At 42.4% G+C, this 17,276-nt stretch overlaps 1 protein-coding gene across 1 annotated transcript; it reads left to right on the forward strand.

The window, feature by feature from the left end:
• The first annotated feature begins 253 nt into the window (after positions 1-253).
• On the forward strand, positions 254-16,667 carry CD5L (CD5 molecule like). Its single transcript, XM_058438259.1, has 6 exons — positions 254-388; positions 4,331-4,357; positions 7,638-7,958; positions 9,045-9,386; positions 10,284-10,604; positions 16,123-16,667. The coding sequence occupies exons 1-6, from the start codon at positions 361-363 to the stop codon at positions 16,125-16,127; spliced, it is 1,044 nt and encodes a 347-aa protein (XP_058294242.1). The 5' UTR covers positions 254-360; the 3' UTR covers positions 16,128-16,667.
• Positions 16,668-17,276: the final 609 nt, after the last annotated feature.

Here is a 17,276-nt window from a genome sequence, read left to right on the forward strand (position 1 = left end):
TACCTCAAGCAGAAATGCAGAAATCACCAGTCTTCTGTGTCGCTGGGGCTGGGAGCTGGAGACCGGAGCTGTTCCTATTCGGCCATCTTGGCTCCACCTGCATTTTATCTGTTTTCAGCATTTTTCTGCCAGTTCTGGCCACCTCCTTTCCTCTGGAACATGCTGATTTCAGCAAGTCCAGCTCTGTCAGCTCTGCCCCCCGAGTCTATTGGTTTCTGATCATCTGATGATGCTTTGACCGCACTCAGGATCTGTCTTTGCCCCTCCTCTTAACGTACTTGCAGCTAAAACTAAATATTGCTGCTTAGGGACCTCCTTCTAGCCTTAAATTTCAGCTCATCATCTTCAGCTGCCTTGGTCATGGCTCTGCTATTCTCCTTGATCCTTGGTGAGTATCTCTGCACCTGTTGGTTTAGGCTTCAGAGTTTTCTGGAACTTTGATTAGGAGAACTTTCTCCCTGCCAACCTGGAACAGATTTAGATGTTTTTCAAGGATGAGCTTCTTCCTCCTTTCTACATTTGGTAACTATTCTAATCCTTAAAAAGCCACTTAATCCATACACATTTGTAAGTCACTTTAACAGATTTTTTTCTATTTTCTTATATTTGTAATGACAGAGTCATGATAGTTTATCCCATTTCTCTTTTTACATAAGTGTTCCTAAATGTACTATTGGTAAGAAGACAAATGAATGGGCACCGGGTAGCAGCAAGTAGAGCCAGGAAAGGAAGTAGAACTGCAAGAAAATCACCTTTCATTGATCATATTGTCTGGTTTCCTCTGAAAAGTGTTTCCTATAATGTTTTTCTAATTTTCTTCAGTTTCTCATTGCTTAGAGTAATCTAGAGATTACTCTAGTTAATCTGGTGATTGTGGAGCCAAGGAGACCTGGATTTCAATCCTGCCATTTTGATTTCTTAGCGGTGTGAATTCATAGGTTACCATACCTCTCTGAAATCTTGCTCTCTCATCTATGAAGTGAGGATAATATTATGTTCCTCAGAGGTTTTTAGGAGTATTTTTTAAAATTTTATTATTATTATACTTTAAGTTTTGCAGGCTTGTTACATACGTATACGTGTGCCATGTTGGTGTGCTGCAGCCACCAACTCGCCATCTAGCATTAGGTATATCTCATAATGCTATACCTCCCCCCTACCCCCACCCCACAACAGTCCCCGAAGTGTGATGTTCCACTTCCTGTGTCCACGCGGTCTCATTGTTCAATTCCCACCTATGAGTGAGAACATGCGGTGTTTGGTTTTTTGTCCTTGCGATAGTTTGCTGAGAATGATGGTTTCCAGCTTCATCCATGTCCCTACAAAGGACATGAACCCTTCATTTTTTATGGCTGCATAGGTATTCCATGGTGTATATGTGCCACATTTTCTTAATCCAGTCTATCATTGTTGGACATTTGGGTTGGTTCCAAGTCTTTGCTATTGTGAATGGTGCCGCAATAAACATACGTGTGCATGTGTCTTTATAGCAGCATGATTTATAATCCTTTGGGTATATACCCAGTAATGGGATGGCTGGGTCAAATGGTATTTCTAGTTCTAGATCCCCGAGGAATCGCCACACCGACTTCCACAATGGTTGAACTAGTTTACAGTCCCACCAACAGTGTAAAGGTGTTCTATTTCTCCACATCCTCTCCAGCACCTGTTGTTTCCTGACTTTTTAATGATCGCCATTCTAACTGGTGTGAGATGGTATCTCATTGTGGTTTTGATTTGCATTTCTCTGATGGCCAGTGATGATGAGCATTTTTTCATGTGTTTTTTAGCTGCATAAATGTCTTCTTTGAGAAGTGTCTGTTCATACCCTTCGCCCACTTTTTGATGGGGTTGTTTTTTTCTTGTAAATTTGTTGGAGTTCATTGTAGATTCTGGATATTAGCCCTTTGTCAGATGAGTAGGTTGCAAAAATTTTCTCCCATTTTGTAGGTTGCCTGTTCACTCTGATGGTGGTTTCTTTTGCTGTGCAGAAGCTCTTTAGTTTAATTAGATCCCATTTGTCAATTATGGCTTTTGTTGCCATTGCTTTTGGTGTTTTAGACATGAAGTCCTTGCCCATGCCTATGTCCTGAATGGTATTGCCTAAGTTTTCTTCTAGGGTTTTTATGGTTTTAGGTCTAACATGTAAGTCTTTAATCCATCTTGAATTAATTTTTGTATAAGGTGTAAGGAAGGGATCCTGTTTCAGCTTTCTACATATGGCTAGGCAGTTTTCCCAGCACCATTTATTAAATAGGGAATCCTTTCCCCATTGCTTGTTTTTGTCAGGTTTGTCAAAGATCAGATAGTTGTAGATATGCGTAGGACCCTCTGAGCCAGGTGCAGGACATAATCTCCTAGTGTGCCGTTATTTAAGCCTGTTGGAAAAGCACAGTATTAGGGTGGGAGTGACCCGATTTTCCAGGTGCCATCTGTCACCCCTTTCTTTGACTAGGAAAGGGAACTCCCTGACCCCTTGTGCTTCCCAAGTGAGACAATGCCTCACCCTGCTTCAGCTCACATACTGTGCACTGCACCCACTGTCCTGCACCCACCATCTGGCACTCCCTAGTGAGATGAACCCAGTACCTCAGATGGAAATGCAGAAATCACCCATCTGCTGCATTGCTCATGCTGGGAGCTGTAGACCGGAGCTGTTCCTATTCAGCCATCTTGGCTCCACCCTCAGGAGTATTTTTTTATAAGATAACTAATGTAAAGCATCTTACAATGTCTGGTAAATCCCTATGCTAATCAATCACATCCACTTTTATGTCTTGATGATCTAGTGCATCACCACAGCCCACACAAGCCTCTCAACTGGACACTTTCGTGTCCAATGTAAGGTACTGACCACATCTTAAACATCCATGCATCCCCCACATCACTCAACAGCTAGTCTTGCCCCTCATGGATATACTACTGGGTCTCCCAGGCTCATCTGCACTTCCACCTGCTTCATGAAGCCTTTCTGGCCTGTGCTTTCTGCAGTTACCCACCCTACTGCAGAGCTTCCAAGTCACTTACTGGCTATATCATGTTTGCACCTGCATATCAGGCTTGTCATGCTCACTTTCCTTCACATGTACACATGTTGGGTTGGGGGTTATGCAATGATTCCCATATGTATAATATAAACTTGAGTTTTGGACAGTTGCAGAAAAGGCCTCATTGAGCCTGAGAGTGGCCACATTCTGAAGGTTAAGGGAATGAGGGTAATGAAAAGTTATTTGGAAACCAAGAAAAGAAAATATTCCAGGATAAACCACTGAACTACTTGAATCTGCCTGAAAAACTGTAGGCTGGAGGTCCAAAGATATTTGCTCCTTCTGAAAAATCCTATAAGATGGGGGTGGTGGGTGTTTTGCAGTTCGAAATGCACAGGCCTCAGGGTCTCCTGGAGTTTACAGGTCCCAGGACTCTCTACAGCATTAGGAGGGACCTTATGGAGAAAGGAGTCCAAATATACAGAGATCCTGTAGGAAGAAACCCGCATGTTTTAAAGATAGGCTGGTGCTGGAATCTGAAGGTTTGGAACTACATAGAGAGCTACTTCCTGAGCTATTCATCTACATCAGCTAAAACAGCCTGCAAGCTGATAATGAGGTTTATATTTTTAAATAGTAGGAAAAAAACAAAAGAAAAATACTATTTTATGACACATGAAAATGACAAAAAATTCAAATTTCAGTGTCTAATAAATAAAGGTTTAATGGAACAGAGCCGTCGTCATTTGCATACATATATGTGGCTGTTCTCAGGCTACAATGGCAGAGCTGAGTGGTTGCAACAGACACTGTATGGCCCACAAAACTGAAAATATTACTGTCTGGACTTTTACAGTAAGAGTTTGTTTACCTGGTCTAAATGCTGTGCCAATGAACACAGGCATATCCTGCCCCTTTGCCCTAATTTCTGCACTGCCCACCATGGCATCTTTACCTCCACCGGCCATTGCATCTTCCCAGTGGCCTCCAGCACTCTTTCCTGTTGAGCCAAGAGGCTATATCACCACACTTTTACTTCAGGCAGTAATAACCAATCAATCTAATTGACTAGAATAGAAAACCAATCTATCCACCATCACATGTGAAGAAAGCAGGCTGAACCAGTTAGCTGTGATAGAATTGATCTCTGTGATTCCTAGCCAGTGTCCCTCTGTCCTTGGAGGATGGTCATCCCAGAAGAAGAAGGTCCCAACAGGACTGACATTGGAGGCTCTGCATCTACCACTCTTGTCTCACACAGTTCTGTGAAGGCCTTCTAGAGTCATGTTCTTTGAATAAAGCCTTGGAAATTGACCTCACTCATTTCCTTCTTTCTTCCCCAGCCATTTGCACCAGACCTGGATTCCTAGGTAAGATTTTTGGGGGTTTCTGAGAGGGAGGCCTCAAGCTCAGGAGAGGGGAAATTTTGAAGCTTCTTGAGCCACAGAGAAAGACTGGTTCAAAACAGGCCCAGCAGACTTCCTTTCTGGCTTCCTACCTCACCCACTCAGTCTTGTGTGGGCAGATTTCCACCTCCAGAATTTAGAAGGGTTTGGGTGGTTTATCCCGGCCGGGGGCACCTCTCCCCACTTGGTTTCTGTGGCCACTTGTCCAGCATCCAAGTAAGAGCTAGGTTCATTTCAGGTCTAGAATGCACTTCTCTGCCTTATGGGCATACCTGAAAAATGAGCTTCCTTTTAGTTTCTTCCTGTTGGTTTCCAGCATATCCAGGTCCCCCTGCCAGGCTAATGGTATCTTTGTTTGAATTAGAAATGCATTGTTGCTTGCAGCACATAGCTTGACCAGCAGAGTATAGGCTGGATTTCCTGCTTGGGGAGTCTTTGGGTAATGCACAAATTATAAACCCAAGGAAAGGGTGCACAGAGAGAATGAGTTTATAGAAGAGGGAGGCTATGGGTTGTGGATTATCAGTTTCTTGTATATTAGCCCTCCAGTCTCCCTTTCTGCTTGATCATAGAGACTTTACCACAGAGGGGCAGCCAGAAACATTGCTATTGGTGTGGAGAATCCTATACCCTGATAGATGCAACCTTCCTGGGTTCTCATCTTGATATTCAGATTATTCTTTTCTCAGCCCTTCTGTTTCCTCAAGCTGAATTTCTTGTTTTTTAAAAAAAAATTTGTTTTTTTATTTGTTTCTTCTTTCCCTGAATTTCTTGTTTACTTATTTTTTGTTTTTTGTTTTTTATTTATTTCTTCTTTCTCATGGCTATTTTAGTCTTCTACCCCATAGAAAATGAAAATCAATTAAAAATTGAGAATTTTGCAATCAGCAAGGAAAGAAAATATCCTGTTAATCCTGATAGCTAGTATTTCCTGGAGTACGCAATAATGCCAATCCAAACTCTAATGTCAGATACAATGACCCCAAAATTATTTATGGTTCATGCTACTCATGAAGATAAAAACATTTCTGGATAACTGCTCTTAAATTATATTTTTACCCAGGTCTATAAGCCTTAAACTCAGTTGTGTGAAAATGAAAAACTTGTCTTAGTTTTTTATGGTTTATATAAAAGCCTTATTTTTTAGGGTTAACTTTTAATTGCTATCTCTAGCCTCCATTTTTATATTTTTTTCCGAAAAAAATTTAAGCAAAGGAAAGAAACAAAACAACAAATGCATTAACTAAACATAAGCTTCCTGATGCAGTTTAAAATTAGCCAGATTAGGCCGGGCACAGTGGCTCACACCTGTAATCCCAGCATTTTGGGAGGCCCAGGTGGGCGGATCACGAGGTCAGGAGATTGGTACCATGCTGGCTAACACAGTGAAACCCCGTCTCTACTAAAAATACAAAAAAATTAGCCAGGCGTGGTGGCTGGTGCCTGTAATCCCAGCTACTTGGGAGGCTGAGGCAGGAGAATGGTGTGAACCCAGGAGGCTGAGCTTGCAGTGAGCCGAGATCGCACCACTGCACTCCAGCCTGGGCGACAGAGTGAGACTCTGTCTCAAAAAAAAAAAAAAGAAAAAGAAAAAGAAAAAGAAAAATTAGCCAGATTAGGGTTTTCTCACTGAGCTACTTCTCTTGGACTGATTCTAAACTCTGAGGACTTTGTGTGCAGTTGTGACAAGGCAGTCTGTGGGAAATCTGGTCCTCAGCAGTCATGTTCCATCCATGCATGCAATCTGGGTCATCCCATGTGGCCCATGTTGGCCCCTATTAAGCTGTTCATCTTCCAATAGGCCATAGACTTCCAGTCCAAACGTGGTCTCACCTGGTGCACCAGAACTCTCTCAGCTAACCGTCTCTCTCCATGTAAGCATGGCAAATTCAGACTCTGCTCTATTGTTCTGAGGCTGCAGGAGGCTTGGTAGGATTGCCAAGCTTAATATAAGCTTCTTGAGGGCAGCAATGCTGTCTCCCTTGTTCATCACTGTTCTCTGAGATCACTAACAAACAAACAAACAAAACAGAAATGTAGTACGCACCTAACAAATGTTTGCTGTCTAATAGGCTCTTCCCTGGTCTCCCTACACAGCCATCTCTACTCTCCTTGCATGTCTTGGTGGAAGGAAGAAAATTTCTGTTAGTCTTTTCTTTTTTTCTCTTTTTTCAAGATGGAGTCTCGCTCTGTTGCCCAGGCTGGAGAGCAGTGGCATGATCTTGGCTCACTACAACCTCCAAATCCTGAGTTCAAGCGATTTCTGGCTAATATTTGTATTCATTTATTTTATTCATTTATTTATTTTTGGTAGAGACACGGTTTCACCATGTTGTCCAGGCTGGTCTTAAACTCCTGACCTCAAGAAATCCATTTGCCTCAGCCTCCCAAAGTGCTAGGATTACAGGCATGAGCCATCGCACCCCACCTCTGTTAGCTTTTGTACTTCCAGAGTTCTAGTCATGAAACTGAACCAAGTCCTAGATTTCTCACAACTTATCTGGAGACTCCATGGATCCTCTCTTATGCTTCTAGTCCCTGGAATTAGACCAGACTCTTGGGGCTCTGAGACTCTGACTCTTCCCTTTCCCAGTGCTCTGTATTTCTCCTGAGGTGGGCGCTCGAACAAAGAACAATTTCGTAGGAAGCAGCAAGTATGGGCATGGATTGGCCACCGAGAGTGAGAGATAGGCTGTTCAGCCCGAATTGTACACACTCTGCCTCAATCTGGCTGCCATGGAGAGAGACAGAGTCATGAAGAAGAAAAACGCAACAGATACTCTCTTTACACCTCTGTTCTGGCCTGGGGCTTCCACTTTTGGACAATGCAGCCATAGGACCACAATTTTCATGAGGATGATTTTCCTCATCTGTGAAATAATGGGGTGGATTTTATGATCTCTTTAGGGCCTTCTGATTCTGACCACCAGAGAATCTAAAACTCTGCTGGATCTTCAACCAACCTCTTTTCCTTAATCTTCAATCTGAAAATGCCAGCAGTCATGTCCAGGTATCTTGAAGTAGAGTTTCTTGGCAGGATACCATTAAGGCTGTAGCAGAACCAGAACTCGGAGACGGAGTTCTGAAGCTCCTCTTCCTTCCCCTTTCTTCTGATCCCTCATTTCTAGTTCCCCAACACTCTACACCATTTGAATGGTGGAAGAGTCCCATATTGACTGAGTACATGTCTAAGGACCCTCTGAGCTCCTCTCAGGCCTCTAGCTAACAACCTGTCTCTTTGCAGAGTCTCCATCTGGAGTGCGGCTGGTGGGGGGCCCCCACCGCTGTGAAGGGCGGGTGGAGGTGGAACAGAAAGGCCAGTGGGGCACCGTGTGTGATGACGACTGGGACATTAAGGACGTGGCTGTGGTGTGCCGGGAGCTGGGCTGTGGAGCTGCCTATGGAACCCCCAGTGGTATTTTGTATGAGCCACCAGCAGAAAAAGAGCAAAAGGTCCTCATCCAATCAGTCAGTTGCACAGGAACAGAAGATACATTGGCTCAATGTGAGCAAGAAGAAGTTTTTGATTGTTCACATGATGAAGATGCTGGGGCATCATGTGAGAGTGAGTATGGCAGGGGTCCCAGACCACTTGCCAGCTGCCATACCCCTCATGGCCACTCTTGTTGGTCTTCATTCCCCACCATAGACTTTCATATAATGGCTAATTGGCCCCTCACCCCCCACATCTCATACTTTCCTAATTGTCAGTGCTGGAGATAAACAACATCCTCACCTAGAACTACAATTCCTACTTGGTTGAGCAAATGCTTTTATCTTAGTTTCAATCTATGTGAGAACTTGTTTCTCTTGTTTACACACATGCCAACATGCATACCACTAAACATTTGTTGAATAGAGTATACTGTAACTGGAGCTGGGCATGGAGTTATGGGGGAATAAATGAGCTCACAAAGTTTAATGTATGCTTTTTAAAAAATTGTTTCAGTTTTCCAGGAGTTTATCTTCTAGTCAGGTAGACAGGAGATACTCATAGGAAACTAACACAATCTAATAGACAGGTGGATAGATGATAGAAAGATACATAGACAAACAGATCTGTGTTCCTTTACTTCCCTCCATATACTTGCTTTCTATGTATGTGTAGTCTCTTCTCTTTTGTTCATTAGACAGCGACGTGACTGAGGAGCTAGTCCATGGCTCCACTTTGTCTCTCCACAGAATTTGTTTCTAGGGAAAACAGTCACCTTTTGCCTTGACATTGAAGACACAGTCCTATTTTTTAGAAAGGTTGAGGGTTGGGAGCACTAATCTGAGATATTTAGTTCATAATGCCAACAATGAACCAAAAAGCATTTGGTGTTGGATATATCTTGTATGTTATTGTATTTATTTTTAAAAGTCTATACAAGATCTCTTGTGAGGATCAAATGACAAGTTGAACGTGAAAACAATTTGAAAAATTAAAATGCTACAGAAATGATAATGATTCAGCTTTGAATTTGGAAATTACATTTTCTTCACTGATTCCCTCATTCATTCTTTCAGCAGGCATCTATAAGGCAGTGTTAAGCACTTTATCATACCTTGTACTGAACACCAAGAACTGAGAGATGTGTCCATTGGGCCGCCTTTACTGAGAAGACCATGTTCTGGCAGGGAACAGACATACTCTCTTTCTTTCCCTCAGACCCGGAGAGCTCTTTCTCCCCAGTCCCAGAGGGCGTCAGGCTGGCTGATGGCCCTGGGCATTGCAAGGGACGCGTGGAAGTGAAGCACCAGAACCAGTGGTATATCGTGTGCCAGACAGGCTGGAGCCTCCGGACCGCAAAAGTGGTGTGCCGGCAGCTGGGATGTGGGAGGGCTGTACTGACTCAAAAACGCTGCAACAAGCATGGCTATGGCCAAAAACCCATCTGGCTGAGCCAGATGTCATGCTCAGGACGGGAAGCAACCCTTCAGGGTTGCCCTTCTGGGCCTTGGGGGAAGAACACTTGCAACCATGATGAAGACACATGGGTTGAATGTGAAGGTAATGCCTGTGCGTCCAGAGACTAGGTTTATTCACGGATTTAATTATGTGGAATCTCATTCAAACAGTATTTACAAAGAGCTACTAACGCACCAAAGGACCATTGCAAACTTATTTAACTGGGCAGATAATTAATTCCTTTGTTTTTGAAATGGAGATAATGATACCCAACTTTGTATCTGAAAATGCTTTAAATATTAAGCACTATATTAATATGAACTCTTATTATTTTGAATTCTATATTGTAAGAACAAGGTACATCTTTCTATATATCTGTTAAGTTCTTCCATTTTTAAAACTTCTTAGAATGTCATTTATAAATATTAGATTTATAAAATAGATGGGGAAGTGAAAAGATCCTTGTGAGGGAAATCGACCTGGACAACAGCAGTTAGAACTTGATGGAGAGATACAGAAGGATCTCTAATCACAGAAATACATGTGGAGAGTTTCAAATGTGCTGATGGGGCTTGGTAAGGATGTAGATGATCTTCTTGGCCAGGTGCAGTGGCTCATGCCTATAACACCAGGGCTTTGGGAAGCCAAGGTGGGAGGAGCACTTGAGCCCAAGAGTTTGAGGCTAGCCTGAGCAACACATGGAGAACCCTGTCTCCTAAAAATAAAAAATAAAAAAAATAAAGCTGAGCTTTGTGGCATGCACCTGTAGTCCCAGCTACTCAGGAGGCTGAGGTGGGAGGATCACTAGGGCCCTCAAGGTTGAGGCTTCAGTGAGTGGTGATTACACCACTACACTCCAGCCTGGGCAACAGAGTGAGATGATGTCTCAAAACAAACATACAAAAAATACAAAATGAAAAAATTTTAAAAATAAATGATCTTATTTTTTCTCCTTTCCCTTCCTGTCTCCAACCCCTGACTTCCTCCCCCATCCTGCAGATCCCTTTGACTTGAGACTAGTAGGAGGAGACAAGCTCTGCTCTGGGCGACTGGAGGTGCTGCACAAGGGCGTATGGGGCTCTGTCTGTGATGATAATTGGGGAGAAAAGGAGGACCAGGTGGTATGCAAGCAACTGGGCTGTGGGAAGTCCCTCTCTCCCTCCTTCAAAGACCGGAAAAGCTATGGCCCTGGGGTTGGCCGCATCTGGCTGGATAATGTTCGTTGCTCAGGGGAGGAGCAGTCCCTGGAGCAGTGCCAGCACAGATTTTGGGGGTTTCACGACTGCACCCACCAGGAAGATGTGGCTATCATCTGCTCAGGTAAGTCCTACAGATGGAGTTCATAAGGGCTGGCAAGAAGGATGATAAAGGAAGAGGAAATGATGGGGGTGTACTCTGGCGAAAAGGGTATTTCCACAAGCGCCATGAAGCTGCTCATAGTCATCACCTGCTCTGTACTTCCAGGGATATGGCTGGAAGTCCAGGCCCTGTGGTAGGTTTTATTCCTGGGGCTGGTGGGTAGAGGTAGGGCTGACACTATATAGGTATGGATCGTGAGAACATACAGGTATTGAATGTAAAAACAAGAGGTGTTCTGAAAATTATTTCATCAACATTTTTATATTAAACATATTAAACATAAAGTGAGAGTCAGAGAAAATAAGCAACTCTTCAAAATCATTAAAATTGCTTTCAAATCATATAGCAGAACCATAATAAACCATCTTTACTCTCAACCCAAGGTTATTCTCTTAGATGAACCTAACCTTGAAACTTAAGTTAAACTATGAAAGATGGTTCTACCTCATTCCATTTGTCATCACTCCTAAATTTTAAATTAGTCTGTGAGAGTAGGACTACGGTAGGGAGCTTTTTGAGAATGCCCATGAGAGAGTCTTATCAGAGAGACTACAATACCAGCCCTGAACTGTAGACCTCTTCAGAAGATTGAAGGAAGAAGCCCTGTCCCAATTTGGGTTAGAAAATGCAAGTGCAGCCACTGGGTGGCTGACTCAAAAGAGCCACCCATCTGAAGCCCCATTGTGTAATCAATGTGGGGCTACTTGGTTAAACCACTAACTCTGGAACTAGATAAGAACTGATAGTTGACCAAGGAATGTGGGAAGCAGTTAGTGCCCAGAGAAGAATAAATTCAGCTGCAGGAGGCTAGGGTTTGAGCCAGGCTGCTGCTACTTTGAAGCTGTGTAATGTTAGTCACTTAACTCCTCAGAACCTAAGTGTTTTCATGGGTAAAAATAGAAAGACACTTGTCCGGTTTACCTCAAAGACTTTGTGATTGTGTGAGGATAAGATGTGACTCACATGGAGCTAGTTGAGTAAGTCCCTGGGATACTGCACCAGGTTCTGGCCTGGCTCACATCAGTGTGGGATCTGTACATGGCTTAGCTCTTTTTCCTATGTTGAGCCCCAGTCTTCTCCCTTAGCTAATGTGAGTTTCAACTGAATAATTCCTTTGTGGACTATACCCATCCTTACTGCATTTTCCTCTTCTCTTTACAGAATAGTATCCTGGTGTTCTTGGTGCTTGACCTGGCCCCACTGGCCCTGCCTGCCCTCTGCTTGTTCTCCTGAGCCCTGATTATCCTCATACTCATTCTGGGGCTCAGCTTCAGCCACTACTCCCTCATCCCCTCAGGAGTCTGAACACTGGGCTTATGCCTTACTCTCAGGGACAAGCAGCCCCCATTGCTGCCTGTAGATGTGAGCTGTTGAGTTCCCTCTTGCTGGGGAAGATGAGCTTCCACGTATCCTGCGCTCAACCCTGACCCTTTGACACTGGTTCTGGCCTTTCCTGCCTCTTCTCAAGCTGCCTGGAATCCTCAGGCCTGTCACTTTGATCAGATGTGCAGACCATTACTAAGGCAAGATCTATGTCTGCAAACATTAAAGGAATGAAACAATGAAAGGAACATTTGAAAGAAAATGTGGGTAAACAATTTCTTGCAACTTGGGGGAAAGTTTAGAATTCTTTTGATTGGATTACTTTTTTTTTTTTTTTCCTCAAGCTTCAGGTGACCACGATAGCAGCACCTCACTATTCTGTTATTTCTTAGTGTAGGTAGACAATTCTTTCAGGAGAAGAGCAGTGTCCTATAATCCTAGACCTTTTCATGACCCTTAAAAATTGATGTTTCATCCTCTGATTGCCCCAATAAAAATCTTTGTTGTCCATCCCTATACAACCTGCCAACATGGTTGACATTTAACAAGAGGAATGTCAAAAATACATTTTACTTTATTCAAAGAAAAATATATTGGTTACTGGGAAAAGGTCAAGAAAGAGGCAGAAACAGGTCAGGGAGGGCTAAAGTTGTTTCTTATGCCAAGTGAAAGCGAAAAATATCATTTTCACTTTATCAACTGAGACTTTGGGGCCTGTAAGCTTGAGGCAAGACAGAAATAAGAGAATCAAGACTCGATTGTAAAAATTGACAACTTTAGACTCTGAGGCTAGGCTGAGTACTTATTATATGGCTACATTTACAGATTTACACTTATCTAATAAATCAGATTTCACAGTCTCAGCAATTGCCTCTCTGTGTGATATGCTCTTTTTGCCCACAGAGAAGCAGCTGTGTCAGATTCTCTACGGCAGTCTCTTAAACAGGGTTAGGTAGAAGAGAACCTTCCAGCAAATACAACCATATGTGTAAAAAGCTGTCCTCTGGGTGTGCAACTGTCTCCCAGTCTATTTCTGCTCCAGCCTGTGTACCCAAAGACAGTTCTGCTGCTCCTGCACTTCAGGCTAACACACTTCTAATAAGCCAACTCTAATGCCATGCCTTTCTAATCTGACATTTTTTTGCTTTTCTTCTAACCAGTGTGTTTATGTTTCTAACCCAGAACCACACTGGTCTCTGGCTCCTTACTCAATTAATTCTGTCAAAACAGTTCAACCATCAAAGAGAGACAGAAAGTGGGAGGAGGGGTGCAGTGGGACAGGAGGAGAGTGGGAGGGAGAGAGCCCACCACTCGGCTGGGAGTCCAGAGGCAAAACTGTGATTCCCTAAGTCACTGCCTGTCCTAGAGGATTCATTCTTAAGGCACTAGGTTTTAATGAAGGATGAAAAAACACTGAAGAGAGAATGAATTTCTGACATTGTAAAGCTGAAATGATGGAATAATGGGGTCCTCTGAAAAGAGTCCCTAAGGAAATGCATGGAACTGATACTATTTGCTGACAAACTTGTCCATTCATTAGGTTTAGGGCATCCTTGACATGTTTACTCTGCATTATTCAGATATGAAATGTGAGACAGATTGCCTACAGAAAGAGCTAGACTCTTGAATACTGGCTATGGGATCCCATGACTGCTAATGACACTGGAGTGTGTTTCTGCATCCTAACTCGCAGTTCCATTGTAGCTCAATTTGTTTAATAAATATTTAAAAACTAGCAGGCGAAAATAGGTAGAGAAACCTCGCTTCAGAGAAGGGAAGAAAATGCTTTACCACATGGATCAGAGAACCAGAGGAAGCCCTTCCACAGCGATATATGAGTAAGAATGAAACAGATGCTCAGAGGGGAACATAGATGAGACACACAGAAACCCCAGAAAGTATTTTTGGTTTCTCATTCTTGTCTCTTCCTGGGGTCGAATGGCATTCCTGGCCTTGGGTTCTGTGACAAACTGCTGTATTGTACATAATAATTTTTTTGAAGTTTTTGATTGACTTATGTTTGTTTTTGTACTTCCAACTAAAAGAACCCCAGATAATATATTTATTTTAAATTCATAAAATGATAATTCACTAATTTTTTGTAAGGCTGAGTAGCTAAACCCAGTTATTACTAATGAATAGACTCTCATTGCATTTATAAAATCATGTTTATAGATCTCAAAAGATAAGGACCAGGGCCTATAAGCAGAGGCCTATTTCTATTTCTGTGACTCCAAGATACTACTTTTGAGTGGCCTTGGTTGTATAAATGCCCAATAATTCTTTTACAAAGGTGACATTTAAAGTTCATGGCCTCCACATTAAAACACAGAACAATTAAAGGTCTAGTGAAGGTGGGCTATAGAAGATAGGCAAATCAGAACTGACAGCTATTCATGCTTCCTGTTTCTTCTGCTGGAAAAGCTCTCTTCAACTTTGTTACCTGATGAACTTTTAATTATTCTCAATGCCTCATTTCTCTCTTAAAATGTAATTTAAATCAGGTTATAACCCTGCTAAAGGGCCTTTGAGAGCTTCTCATCGCACATGAGTTAAATGTAAACTCCTTACTTTGACTTAAATGCCTGTGCATGATCTGGTCCCTGCCTACTCCTCCAACCTCATCTCGTGCTACTCTTGTCCTCTAACAACCCATTCCCACCACATGGGCTTTCTCTCCTTTCCTCAAACATGTCAAATTTACTAAACTGTGGTAAGTCTTCCAGAGGAGCAGGTTTTTGTGAGAGGAGCTACCAGAAGCTCTGTTTAGACATGTTAAGTCTGATACCTATTAGATCTCCATGTGGAGATAATAAGTACAAGTTTAGAGGAGTGGTTTGGGCTTGGATACATGATCTGGGAAACCATTACACATAGATAGTATTCAAAGCCATTAGACTACAGGACTTCAGTCCCAAGAAAATGAGTGAGACAGCAAAGGAGAGGAGATCCAAGAACAGAGCCTCAGAGAACCGACATTTAATCCAGCATTTAGCTTACATTCCCTTGAAACAAGGACTTAGGTGCAGATTTTTTATTAGGTGATAATTTCAGGAAACACTTGTGAGAGACTGAGGAAGGTTAGTAGGAAAGAAATAAAACCCAATAAAGTGAGCATTAATGAGTTGGTTACTGCTGGGGGCAACTGAGTCTCCATTTCTCTGGGGGTCTTCTGAGGCACTGTATAAAAATTATTTCAAAATATTCTCACCAAGGAATGAGTAAGCTGAAGTATTTATCTACCAAATCTCATACCCCATTGATTGAGAGTTGCTCCTGTTGGTGTTAAACCTTGTGTATGGGCTGAGTGAACTCCTGAGTACCAGTGAAAATTACAGGTAGAAAACCTAAGACATGTGGGCACTTGAGGGGACATAAGACCTGTCCATCACAGGTGTAGAAGACAGTGAAGTAGGAGTAAGCATGAGACTTGTATCTTTAAAACCAATGAAGAAAGTGTTTCAAGAAGGAGATATGTATTGACTGTGTTGATGGACCAAATAAGATGAATTGACTATTGGGTTTGACACCATGGCATCTACATTTTCTAGATGCACCCTAGAGGTACTCCCTTCTGAGGTCCCAATGTCTTCCTAGGGCATTGCAAGGATATGAGACTCAAGTTGTTACTCCACATAGAACCCAGAACCACTCAATTCCCTGGTCTTGTGGAATTTATCACTCCTTCTCCTCCACTTACTCCTCACTTCTTCTCTTCCTCCATCTAAGGTTAATTTGAGTTATACTGTGAAATGGTTGAGGCAGAAGCCAAATATAAACCTTCTTCTGGGTTCTGGAAGAAAATGGAGCATGAGGAAGAGCTAATAAAGTTGCAATGATAATAAACTAGAAGTGATAATGGCAGTTTTAACTACTCTACTATGGGAATTTTCAACTAAGTTATGATTGCCTCTGGACCCCACCTTATGCTGCCTACCAAGATTCCTCTGGTTGAGGTCTGTCTTGGTTATTTTTCTCCTCCTTAATACTTTCCCTGAAACTACCTTTGATGGTTAATTCTATATGTTCATTTCACTGAGTCATGTGGTGTCCATATATTTGGTTAAACATTATTTCTATGTGTGTCTGTGAAGATGTTTCCAGATGAGTTAGCATTTGTATCAGTAGACTGGGTAAAGCATGTTGCACTTCCCAGTGTAGGTGGGCATCATCTAATCTGCTGAGTGCCTGAATAGAAGAAAAACACAAAAGAAGCGAGCATTTACTGTTTACATGACTGCACAAGATGAACATTGATCTTCTTCTGCCCTTGGACTGGGACTTATACTTGGTGCCCCTGATTCTCAGGCCTTCAGAGTTGTATCAGAACTTACAACATCAGGTCTAGTTCTCAGGCCATCAGACATAGTCTGGAACTACACCACCACCTTTCCTGTGTCTCCACATTGCACAAAGCAGATTCCCAGCCTTCATAATTGTGTGTACCAACTACTTAAATACATTATAACACACATATACACACACACACACACACACACACACACCATTTGTTCTGTTTCTCTGAAGAACTCTGACAAAATACAGATTTTGGTACTGAAAGAGATTCTAGAGGAACGGAATTTTAAGGATAAATTTTCTGAATTGGTTATGGGGTTTCTGAAATTGGCTCTATAATCTGATTAGATATAAAATGCTGGTAACTTTATTTACAATAATAAAGATAGCACTGTGTGTTCATGGCTTGAATCGGTAATAAAGATACAAAAATATCCACATTAGATATTCCTAATCAACCACCCACAAGAAGCAAGAAGCTGAGTGACTATGTTTATGATACTTCCAAACATTTTTGGAAAACTAGCAAATACAGTGAGGTTAGCTGGTTACTCAATACTACTGGACAAAGTGGTGAAAGAAAAAGATGAGCTCAGGGATTTGAATTCACAGCTCAATTACCACATGAATCACCTGAAAACTTTTATATGTGCTCTGAAGGGAGACCCTTATCTCCTGTAGCTACAGAGTTGAGATTGCTGAAAATCAAATGCTGGATCTTAATTGTGCAACTGTCTAAACTACAAAGCAATTTAACCCCCCGGAACTTCAGCGTATCTACCATTAAAGGGCAGGCATTGATTGGGAAATGATGAGATCCTGTAAGTTAGGATGGGGATGTGTGAGAAAACTCTAAGGAAGCCTAACCACACCTGACAGAGTGGCATCCACATCCCAGAGGTATTGGCCTCTCTGTTCCATCTGAGGGACTAACCTTGCATTGCCTGAGGAAACTGTAAGGCCTCCCCAGAGTCATGAAAGACAATGCCAATTCTCCTCAGGACCCACTCCCAT

Source organism: Hylobates moloch, unplaced genomic scaffold, assembly GCF_009828535.3.
Source record: "Hylobates moloch isolate HMO894 unplaced genomic scaffold, HMol_V3 SCAFFOLD_5, whole genome shotgun sequence".
Lineage (NCBI taxonomy): Eukaryota > Metazoa > Chordata > Mammalia > Primates > Hylobatidae > Hylobates > Hylobates moloch.

Bases quoted from the DNA above. Each gene is read 5' to 3' on its own strand.
- CD5L (XM_058438259.1), top strand. From the start codon at position 361: ATGGCTCTGCTATTCTCCTTGATCCTTG. The intron at 389-4,330 runs GTGAGTATCTCT...TTTCTTCCCCAG, and splicing joins GCTATTCTCCTTGATCCTTG to CCATTTGCACCAGACCTGGA. The intron at 4,358-7,637 runs GTAAGATTTTTG...GTCTCTTTGCAG, and splicing joins CACCAGACCTGGATTCCTAG to AGTCTCCATCTGGAGTGCGG.